Here is an 11,695-nt window from a genome sequence, read left to right on the forward strand (position 1 = left end):
ACTACTATATATTATATTCTACTTGTTATATTTATAAATGTTCACTTGGAATGGATCTCTGTAGGACAGGAAGTTCTTGCAATAAAACTTAAGTTCAACTCAAAGGAAAGTCGAAAGAAGATTATAGCAGATGTTTTCGTGGAAGGACCACATCCAGTCCGGCCCTGCCTCCAACTTCTTGCCATAAAAGTTGAGTACGACTCGAGGAAAAGTCCTGTATCAGTGGGGGTGGAGGAGGCGGAGGAGCACTGCAATTTTCCTCGCAGCCTTGGCTTCTTCTTTTTTTGCTTCTTGTGTGTGATTTATGATTGGAAGTGGTAACCCAGTGGCCGCCACTAAGTTGTTTACCGCAACGAGAACGGAAGCGAAAGAAACGCTGAATCAGCCGGCCACGTCTGGGATTACGGCTCTCCGGGCTTTGACTCCGTCTCCGGGCAGCCAGCTGGCGGGCTGCGTGGCGATACATTAATTTAGCTGGAAATAAGGCGTGAAAAAAAGATGCGGTCATCATAATTACGAGCCCACGAGGAAGGGGAGGAGGAGCTGCCACACCACACACAAGCGCGCAGGGAACACACATGCGATTCACATGCGGAATGGCATGCATATGTGTGGCAGGTGGTGGCAGGTGGAGCACGGGGACTCTTTGCCTCTAATGAATTGCAACACATTTCGCTGTCACATTTCACATTTCACTTTCGAGTCGAGCTCGGCGGAAACAGGAACAGGTGCCTCAGCACCAGAAGCGGTCCGGTCCCCTAATGCCCCATGTCAGCGACAAGTCAGCGGCCTCTGAGAATCCTCGCTGAGAATAAAATACCCTCGCACACCCAACACTGCACTGTAATTTGGGGGTTTTTTCGAGGGCGCTTGATATCGCATAATGTGTTAAATTAAATGGGAGCCCGGGCTGTGGGTCCCTGGTCCCTGGTCCCTCCTATTTTTAGCCAGGTGCCGACAGGGTGCTTAGGCTAATGTGGTTTGTTGGCCAAAGATTTTCGGTTATGTCATCGCAGTGGAGAGCAGGCTCCCCGGCAATGCATACAAAAACGAAATATATGTACTCGCACATTGTATAGGTATATAGTATATCGATATTTTCAAGCATTTAACAAGTGCTCGGGACAGGAAAAGTTTGCCAATGACAAATGCTCCCCAGAATGTTTTTTCGAATGAACTTTTGTTTTACCCGTATTTTCCGCTTGCTTCTTTGTTTTTATCCTCGACGTGGTCGGGTAGGGGGGCCTTGAGTGCCCCCTTCTCTGTCATACTCTGTCTCTGTCTTGCTGTGCCCCCAAAATCTCGTTGGCTGCAGACGGTGATTCGGGGAGGGGGGGATTCGATCAATTAATGTAATCCAACTTGGGCTCGGGCTCAATTAGAGTCTTAAAACTCCATTTAGAGGATGCTCTGTTGAAATTTGTTCTCGTTCTGTTTCCTCCCGGGATGTGTGTGGGGAGCAGCTCCACTGAAATATTCATAGGGCGACGGCAAGAGAGCAAAGCTGAAAGCGGTCCATATTTATGGTTATTTTTCGCAACAAACACAACTTTGCTTTCAAACCGTTCGCCCGGGCCCTCGTTTTGCTTTTTTGTGTGAGGGTTTCCCTTGAATTTGCTGTGCTGGCTAAATATATGTAAATACATAAGAGTACATCCATGTATGTGCGCTGCAGTTGGTTGTGAATTCAATTTTGAAGCTGTTCAATAATTCACGCCCAACACACACTAAACATTGTTCATGGTCCTCCGACTGCCGACTAGAATCCTTGAATAACAAAGACCCTCCTCTAGCCCGGAGAGAGGGAGTTGTCTTTTCGATTTGTCTATTTATTTGTTTGTTTTTTTGGTTTCACAAAAATGATGAACTATTAATAGATATGCAGATTATGCGGATTATGTATATGATATTAGACGCACGCGTACGCCCAGCAGATGAGAGACAGCACTGGAGGGCTCCTGTGTCTGTTTCAGCCAAAAGTGTGAAACGTCTTTCATCCGAAGCCTCGCACGGCCTGACATGTGAGCTGAAATTCTGGATTCTGGATTCTGAATTTGGATTGAAGATTGTTGACTGAGGCGTGGACGGGGGACGGGGGCCGGGGCGATGAAGGGTAAAGTTGAGAAATGCTATGCTGATGAGGCTTCGTTCTGACTTAATCTCTATGTCGTAGCATTGCTTGATTACATTAAATGACTTCACTCGGAGATGGGAATGAAAACGGAAGGGAGTGGGTAAGGACTCTGTTAAAAGTAGATTGCTTGGTGCTTGGCGAAACACGTGTTACATTGTGCTACTTCTGGTAGGCTCTAGGGCTAGCTAAGCTGTGGGTTGATGGCCTGAATAAATGATGCCTAAATTATATATGTATAGTATTCTCACATAAATACATCTCTCAAACATTCACACACACACAGACACACTTTAAAGCTAAGGGAAAACTCTTGAAGTTCCAAACGGACTTCAACTATAAACTAAATCACAGTAACTCTCTTTTAACTGGCTGATTAAAGCTAATTCTCGACTGAAACCCCACTGAATGCGGCCCGGACTCTGCTGCTCCACTGCTCCACTGCTCTCTCTCGGCTGTAAATCAGGGCCACAACTACTATCTGTGCTGTATCTCTTGGATTTATGGTGCACCGATATCAGCTATGACTGAGATACAGGGAGAGGTCTCTCTGATATACTCGGGCACTAAATTCGAGTCTGATAATAGGGCAGAGCTGCCTCATAAATACATCACGCACTGGTCTTCCCAAAGAGAATGCACAATTCGTTTGGACAGGTGTCGGGGTCACCAAAAGGTGTCCCACCAGGCCACCCCACCCCAGTGCATATTCCGCACACGCACATATCTCTCAGAGCAAGTCTGAAGTCTGACTAGCTGAATATTAGAGTGGGAATGGTAGTAGATGTGTGCGCAATTTCGGTGAACCATATAACCAAGTTTCCTCATCCATCTAAACTGTCTATGCCTCCAGCTCCGCCTCCGCCTCCACCTTAGACACTGCCACTGCCAGCGCCACGTTGTTGCAAGTTCGAGGGAGCGTGGAGCGGAAAAGTCATGCGGAAATTACTAAATCGATACGTGCTGCCACGTATCTGATTTTCTACGGGTCTCCCGTATGGAAAGCGACTGCACAAATGCCTTTAAATCATGTGCAACAGTGGAACCATATTTATACGGATATGTACGGACAACTGACAGGGGCGGACACATCTCCTTTGGCCGTAAAAACATACTACACAGCGATACAATCTATGTATTTCCTGCCCGGCAACCTTGGAACCTTGGAGCATTGGGGACCTAGAACTTCCTCCGAGTCCAAGCCAAATCCAGTGGAATACCCGCGTTTTGCAGTCGAATGATCTAGTATGAAAGCGAACCCTGACGGCGAAGGGAAATGAAAATAAATTATACAACAAACTGAAGAACAATTACACATCCGGGGGATGGGGCATGAGGACGATGAGGGTCTGCTCAAGGTGCAATTAGGGACCACACCTAAAAGTTAATGAATAAGTTAATCATATGCTGTGCAGTGGCAAATTTGTTCAGGGCTTGAGTGTGGGTTGAATGGAACATGGAAAGTGGGGACTGGGGACTGAGGACTGAGGGACATGTCCTATCGCCTGATGGACATGGTGTTGGTGGGGAACTGGGGCTTCTGGCCGGAACTGAAGAAACGCTTGCAGGTGAGGCGCCAGAAGGCGGCGCGGAAGTCGACGCTGTAGAAGGCGTAGATGAACGGATTGATGGCGCTGTTGAACCATCCCAGCCAGGTGAGAGCCTTGGCCAGCATATGGCTGACCTGGTGCTCCGCCAGAAACGGTGTGATCAGATAGTTGATGAAGAACGGCAGCCAGCAGGCTATGAATCCGCCCACCACGATACTCAACGTCTGCGTCGTCTTGGTCTCCTTCTTCAGCGACGTAATGCGATTCGACAGGGACTTGCTGTTGGTGTTGGTGATGGTGCTGCTGCTGCTGGGATTCGGGTTCGGGCTGCCCCCAGTCGATGTTGTGGTCAGATGCTGATGGTGCAGATGGTGCAGGTGGTGCAGATGGTGGCCGCGCAGTCGATCCCGCTCCCTTTCCTGGCTGCCCAGGCCCAGGTGCGAGTGTCGAAAGCTTTGGGCTCTGGCCTGGGACTGGGACTGCCATTGTGTATCCAGGAGGCTGCTGCCCGGCCCGACGCCACTTGTCATTGTGGTGATGGTTGTCGATGCCGTCGATGTGCGCTTCAGGGACGAGGGCCGTGTCAGCTCGTAGCATCCATTCTTCACCCCACTGGAGGCACCGCCACCTGAGGGCAGCGCCAGCAACGACTGGCAGTGAATGCCTCCAGCCGTAGTCACAGCTGGGGACCCACCTCCTCCACCTCCACCTCCACCTCCACCTCCACCTCCACCTCCACCTCCTGCTCCTGCTGGGGCCCCGCCGAGCTGCTCGCTGTCGCCGAGCATCATCTCGTGCAGCTCCTTGGCAATTGTCTGGTTGGAGAAGGTGCGCGACGTCGCCTGCCGCTGTCGATGGCCCGCCGAGCTGGGCTCCTGCTCCGACAGCTCGTTTTCCACGTCCGCAGCCGTGTAGCGCTTGAATTTCTAGACACGCAAAGTGCACGGAACGAAAGAAGCACAAGTCAGTGGATGATAAATAACTAAAATGGAGCCAAAGTGCGGTTAAAGTTTGTCTAAAGCTAAAAAAAAGGAAACCGCAGCTTTGCAGGATACAAACCCAGCAATGCCCCTGCTCTAAACTAAATTCAACGAAAAAATTGCATCTGGCAAGCTTAAAAGATATGAGAATACTACTCTTTAAAGCCCACACACAAACACATATGTATATATACGGACTCTGCATGGGAGAAGTCGGGAAAAAAATAGTTGAGGACTGTAGAGGGAGGATTAGCTGCCGCATGGCGATAGCTTGAATACCCTTCTGGCATAGCAGAAGAGAGAATTGGCCAGGAGGAGATGCACTTGACTAGACTCCAGGGTAATGGCTTTTAGAAGAAGTGCATGGATGGCCTTCTGGACGGCAGAGTCGCAAAAAGTTGGCTCCTGAATGGGAAATGGGGCATGGGAATGGGAATGCATAAATCTGTTTAACCGATTGATATGAACTCGTATGCAGAATCTAATCCAAGCGTGTTCAAGGGCAATAAAATTCAGCTCATTGGCTTTCAAACTTAGAGAATGCCCCCACGCCTAAAGCCCCAACCCCTAGGACATGGCTCGGATCGACAGAGAGTCGAGCCCGGTGCCCGTGCCGGCCGGGGCATGGTATTTAAATCTGTGTAAGCTGCTGGCGTATGGGAATTATGAAACAAACGTGCCGCAGTTAGCTCTGTACGTGTGGTGGAGGAGGCACCGGGATGCGGCTCCAGCTGCAGCTGAAGCTGCAGTATTTTGTGGGTTTTGTGTGGGTGGCAGGACTGGCAGGACTCGGTGGGACACTCACCTTGTTGTGAACACTTATGTCGGTCATATTGTCGTGCCTGGATGCAATGACACAGGAAATTCTTGCATACACATAAATCATGACTGCCATCGGTATGAAGAAGGAGCCCATGGCCGAGAAGATGACGTAGCCCTCGTTTTGGTTGTAGCGGCACTCCCGCAGGTCCCGTCTGCCCGGCTCGTACCTGGGAAAGCAGAGAAAGCAGAAGGGAAATTAGCGGAATACAATTAATTACAACACCGACGGCTAATGCGAGTTGCAGGACACAGTTTCCACCTAATTGTATTCGTTTGTTCGGTCTGGCGTCTCAGCAGGGGTCAGGGACAGGGACAGGGACAGGGATCGGGTCAATTTGCATACTCACCATCCCAGGATGGGGGGACAGGTGATGGCCAGTGCCAGCAGCCAGACGATTAGGATCATTATGAGGGCCAATCGTTTCGAGCGCCGCTTACGCGAGTACGTGAGCGGCCTGGTGACGGCCAAATATCTGATGGATAGATGAACGAAGTTACGGGCGAAATATGATTATTGGCTGGGATTTTTTTGGGCTTTTTCCCGCACGTACCTGTCCACGCTGATGGCGCACAGACTGAGAATGGAGGCCGTGCAGAGCAGCACGTCCAGGGAAATCCAAATGTCGCACAACACCCAGCCGAGCCGCCATGAGCCTGCAATCAAAAATTCATAATTTAAAAACTTCCCCCACCGGCAGTCTGAATATTCCGAAAGTCCGGGCCAAAGTCAATTTGATTAGCAGCATTATTCTTCGAAGGCAAGAGCTTTCTCTCGCCGGACCATGGCAAATGCCCCACCTAAGGCCAATTAAATGGGCAAAGCCCTAGAACGCTCAGATGGAGCCGGACCCTGGGACGGGGAGCAGGAGCTGGACAAGGACGGCACTTTTCAAGAGTAGTTCTTTGGGCTGTTCCAGCCTGTCAACCGATTAATTTTTTAATCAAGGCCCGCAATGGTCTCCGGGCACCAAATGAAAACTTGTTTTTGCTGCAAAACAAGGACCTCTGCGGTGGAGCTAGCTCATTAGGCGTCCAATGAGAAGATTGCCCAAAAGGCACACGGCACTCTAAAATAAACGAGAAAGGGCAAAGGAAAGGAGAAGGGCTCGTACTATAATTTTGAGATGCAGTTTGGAAGTTCAATTTGCTGTTTGCTGAAGCCGGACCGGAACTTGAGTGCACTTTTAGGGAAAGTAATCACAGTAATCAAACAAAAAGTGGGAAATATGGTATGGGGTTTCCTCTAAGAGATGCCTGACCAAGATGCTGCCTGAGCTCGCCTTGAAATGGCCTTTGTTCCCTATGCAATATCTTGGGATTGTATAGTCTTTGCGGATACTTAACCGAGGAGCAGCCATATGTTCAGGAATGCCATTGGATCACTTAATTATCTGATCGATTATAATAAACAACCAATAAGCGGAGGGCCTCCAAATATTAAATTCGTTAAGGGTCGTACCCTATTTCTATCCTCCCTCTCCGCATAGCATAGAGTATCGTCCTCCCATTTTCGGATAGTCCTCCGTTTCGGGATGATTATGAGAAACTTTTGGCATACCGCAGCCTTTAAAGCATGCCAGCCCCAAAACATCGACTGAGGAATGTCTCCCCTTTTTTGCATTTTGTTTTTTTTCGGTGGTTGGGTATTTTTTTTTGCGGCTGAGGAAATTACAGGAAAGCGAAGGCAACAAAAAAATGAAAGAAATTCTTTCGGTTCAAAGAATACAAATCCATAAGGCGAGAGAGATACATATATTCCACCTTGGAGCATTTACATACACAAATATGCGGGGCGGGGTGGAGTGGGGCGATGCGATGGGTCCTGCGGCCACTCCCACTCCCACTCCCACTCCTGGTCTTATTCGTGTTCCTGTTCGTGTTCCTTTGTTACATTAGCGTGGAAAGGTGAATGCGAAGGCGAAGGGGCGTGGCAGGGGGGGGGCCTAGCCGGAAAGCTTTTGTTGGCAATTTTTCTTTTGGGGGGGATTGGCCGGAATGGCATCTTCATCTTTTAATCACGCGAAAAGCCGACAAAATGTTGCCTACTTTCGAGCGCAAGGACCTTAAGAGAGGGACCAGAAGGACGACTCACCTGTGAGATGTACTGCCACGGCGGGGGGCATCACAAAGATGCCCACAAGGAGGTCGGCCACGGCCAGGCTCATCACGAAGCAGTTGGTGATGGTGCGCAGGCGACGAGTTGTTAATATGGCCAATATGACCAGGGTGTTGCCGATAACGGTAACCACGATGAACGTGGCAAAGACTGCAATCAGGCAGATGCCCTGCCAGGATAGGACGAGATCGTAGAAGTGCGCCCATTCGGCGGCCGCCGCCGACTCGTTGTAGTAATTGAATGTGGTCACGGCTGCGATGGGGGCCGACTCGGTGAGGGCCACGGCCAGCCCCCCATCGCCCACCTCATTAGAGGTCTCATTAGCGGCATTCTGCGGCAGGACGACATTCAATCCCGAGACAGTTCCTGTTCCTGTTCCAGCCGCCGCTCCCGCTCCAGCTCCCACTCCTGTGCCCCCTGCCGCCATGCTGGCTGCGGTGCCAGTGCCATTCCCACTGCCATACCCATTCGCTGTGCCAAGCAGGTCCTCGTAAACGATGGATATGTTCTCCTGGCGGCCCAGGCCCAGGCCCAGCCCGAGGGAGGAGGCAGCCACATACATGAGCGACGGATAAATGGCGCTTAAATTATTCAGCTGCAAGTTGACAGCCATAGATCTGATGCTTATACTGCTGGCTTCTGGCTTCTGGCTTCTGCTGTAACTCGTACTAGTAGCTCTTGTTGCCTCTAATCCTCTAGAGGGGGGGCACACGCTCTGCTCTGTCGAAGCCTAGCTGGAACTGCCCAACTGGTGTCATCGTATCGAATTGCTCTTTGATGGCTCCGTCCCTACGTCGCTCCGTCGTGGCCAGATCTGCAATCAAATGAAAGTGCGGGGCGGAGTGGTGAGTTTTTGCATGGGAAATGTCTCGGAATCGGTTGCGGATTATTTACACTTAACACTGGCACGTATCTTGCGGCGATACACTATCCGGCGAGGAGAGTAGATTCATTCAGCACCAGATTGCCGCCCATTCATTTGCTGGAAACTTTTCCACTATCCATCCACTATACACACGTGCTCTGCCCGTCGATAAGATTGATAATCGCTCTCAAAAACTTTATTATGATGAGGTGGGAGAGAGGGAGCTCTGTGTGACTCTATCGACTGCCGCGGATGAACGCCAAGTGTGTGGCAGACCGACCGGCAAGGGTTCGACAGTTCTTGGCACTTTTGTTGACAATAATTTGGCATTTAAGCATTATTTATTCACTGCCTGATAGTGTGTGGGGGTACTGCTGATTGCAGAATGTGTGTGTATTCTATATATCTCGATGGGATGGGTATCAGTACGGGTGTGAGGGTGAGGGTGCGATAACCAAATTAAAAACCCGCTATAGACAATGTGGCGGGGCGGTGCTCTAGCATAAAGGTGTCTGGTGTTTGCTAGGAGAATTTGCACTTCCCAAATGCCAAGGCCAACAGCAGAGCCGACCAAACAAAGGGTTCCGTGGCCCACGAAAGGGTATCCCCCAGTCTGTTTGTGGGCTGCAGGCCATAAAAGAGCAGAGCTTATCGCTCACATGATATCAATCTAGACAGCTGGGCCTCCATGGAAGGCGTGAGCGAACTTTTGCTCTTTTACTGTTTTTACTGTTTTATGCTGCAGTTTATGTATAAATATTTCAACAGCCAGCCCCATGACGTACTCAAAGTGGAAGCGATAAATTGGATAGATTGGGGACAGGGCCTACGGCAGCAGGCAGCCGCAAGTCAATGCCAAGGTATCGATCAGTCCGTAAGGAATACATATGTGTCATCCCATCTGATAACGCACTCAAGCCCCAAACCTAATTGAAGCACACATGTACTATAATTATAATTATAATTATATACGATTCCGGGAATGGTGGTGGTAACCAAATGGAATCTCGAGTGTGCAATAGGAAACTGCTGCAAATTCGAATGATACCGAAAATAGATTTATGAACGCATGCCCCCGCGCATTTGAAGGGGGTATCTGACCGCGATAAGCAAAGGCTCGTGCTCTTGCTCCGGCTCTGGCGTTTTTATGGCCACTTTGATTGATAATCCGATTCGCAACTCAATTGTAAAGTTCACACACAAATTGGGGGAGGGGGTGGTTCTTTGGCCCTAATCTCGGGCCAATTTCCATGACAATGAAGCCAATCAAGCCAAATAATACCAAATATTCTTTCTTGGGGTTAAGAGCTGTTGGCTCTTCAACAAACTATTTCTTCGAAGCAAGCAAATTGAGTTGGAAAATTCAATTACTTGTTTGGGCTAACATTTTGCATTTTCAATTCCAAGACGTTCGGATCGGGGCTGCTGTGGGGAACGAAAGTCTCTATTAGCTGGAATCGATCGGGGATGTTCTCTAAACATATGCGTATGTTCCTGTGTCATCAATCAAGTTCTTGGCCCCGGCAGAACACTCATCTCTGGGCCTATCGACGGCTATATACAATATGTTTGATTTATTCACACTCAAAGTTCAGCCCAGTAGCAAATAAACAATGAAGAGTCTTCTGAGTGCCAGGGCATACATATTTATGCTCGATTTGCCGCTTTTCAGGGCAATTCTGTTAGAGCGTTTTGGCCTCCTTGACAGCTGGACGGCCTTCACCTTATTCCGCTTTAATTGACCAAGCCCCATTTCATTGGCAAATATTAAGAGACCGAATGGTATTCAGATATCACTCTGAATGGCCAGGGCCAGACATAACATAGAAATTCAAATGATTTTTGGCTTTTTCCAAATGTTTGCATTCTGTTTTTTACACTTTCATCCATCTGTACAACCCCCCCCGAAAGGGGGGAGGGAAAAACTGCTGCGTCGGAATTCTGTCCAAATGCAGCCTCCTTCCTCTATTCATTTCCTCTATTGTTTGGGCCGAGCAGTTGTTGCAATTTTCGGACAACATGGCGTATGTGTAACATGCAATCCTCAAATAATATTTCCCTGACTGTCATGTATTTTTTAGCACCTCCCCCGGACCGTCCCGGGACCGGGCCCGAGCCCGGGCCCAGAATTTTGCCAGGTCCTTTTTGCCCCTGATCTCTCTCTCTCTCCAACCAACCGCATCGGAGTCGGTGTTGGTGCCACACACTGGTGTCTCTGACGTCAGACCACCACAGTTTCATTCGCAGTGTGGCACTACTTATAACTCGCTATTTATTGTGCTGGCAGACACTTATTTGTCCCTCTTTATTTGGCAATCCAATCGGGGGTGTTCAGCGTGAAAGCATTTTGCCATTACTCCCACCTGATCTATGTAAATGTCTCTCCCAGCCAGCCAGCCAGCCCACTGGCTTTGCCCTCTCCCCTGCCCGTGGCCGCTTCAATTGAGGCCAACTGCCAGGAACAAAAGGGTCCTGAAGAGGCCTCCTCTCTCCTCTCCCCCCTCTCTCTCTCACTCTCTGTCTACTTACTTAATGCAATCGCTCTGTGCTGTCCTCTGCTCTCACATTCAAACACTTGGCATTGTTTTATTGACACAGAGTTATATGTAGGTATATTATATTAATTATTATTATTGTTTTTTTCCGCCTCCGCAGCAGCACTCCTCCGCAGCACAGCCCACTGAAGTGGCCCAGAACGCTGTATTTAATTTCAAACTTGGTCGAGTGCCCTACAACTGCAAGTGCAACTGCAACTGCAAGTGGATGGGGCTGATGGGGCCCAGCAACTGATTCACTTTCAATATATTCATACGCAAGAGTAGTATTTCGAATGGTCTCCCCGCACAAATTCAAATTTACGTTATCGTGCGGACAGGTAAGCCCCCGCTGGCTGATCAATCGCTAACGGACGACTGTGATAATATGGGGGGGCAAAGAACGTTTTTCTGGCGCTCCTCCTGCGACAACGACGCGACCGCCTCGACGCTTCACGGAAACTGAACTGAAACTGAAACTGAATGGCGAGACCGGCCGAGCGCCGCGTCGGGCCGTACCGAATGGCCGTGCGAATGTGGATTTTCAGTTGGCATCTATCAGTGGGGTGGGATTGGTTGGCTGGTTCCAGTGAACTGTGGATCCCAATCCTGCTGGAGGAGCGCACAATATTTAAACAATTGTGCAAACATTTGAAATTTGAATATTCAAAGCTCCCACTTAATTCGCAGAATAACG

General features: G+C 49.4%; 1 protein-coding gene across 3 annotated transcripts; it reads right to left on the reverse strand.

Moving 5' to 3' along the window:
* Positions 1–246: 246 nt before the first annotated feature.
* On the reverse strand, positions 247–11,478 carry LOC108157215 (tyramine receptor 1). Of its 3 annotated transcripts, none has more exons than XM_017289168.2 (6): positions 10,994–11,478; positions 7,576–8,413; positions 6,035–6,137; positions 5,831–5,956; positions 5,467–5,650; positions 247–474 (listed from the first exon to the last, which is right to left on the reverse strand). In XM_017289168.2, the coding sequence occupies exons 2-6, from the start codon at positions 8,210–8,212 to the stop codon at positions 466–468; spliced, it is 1,059 nt and encodes a 352-aa protein (XP_017144657.1). In that variant the 5' UTR covers positions 8,213–8,413; positions 10,994–11,478; the 3' UTR covers positions 247–465. The 3 variants fall into 3 exon arrangements, with proteins under 3 accessions (XP_017144657.1, XP_017144654.1, XP_017144655.1); XM_017289165.2 differs by lacking the exon at positions 247–474 and adding an exon at positions 1,680–4,607 and having other exon boundaries at positions 10,994–11,475; XM_017289166.2 differs by lacking the exons at positions 247–474; positions 10,994–11,478 and adding exons at positions 1,680–4,607; positions 8,494–9,081.
* Positions 11,479–11,695: the final 217 nt, after the last annotated feature.

The sequence above is a fragment of the Drosophila miranda genome, chromosome 2, assembly GCF_003369915.1.
Source record: "Drosophila miranda strain MSH22 chromosome 2, D.miranda_PacBio2.1, whole genome shotgun sequence".
Taxonomy (NCBI): Eukaryota; Metazoa; Arthropoda; class Insecta; order Diptera; family Drosophilidae; genus Drosophila; species Drosophila miranda.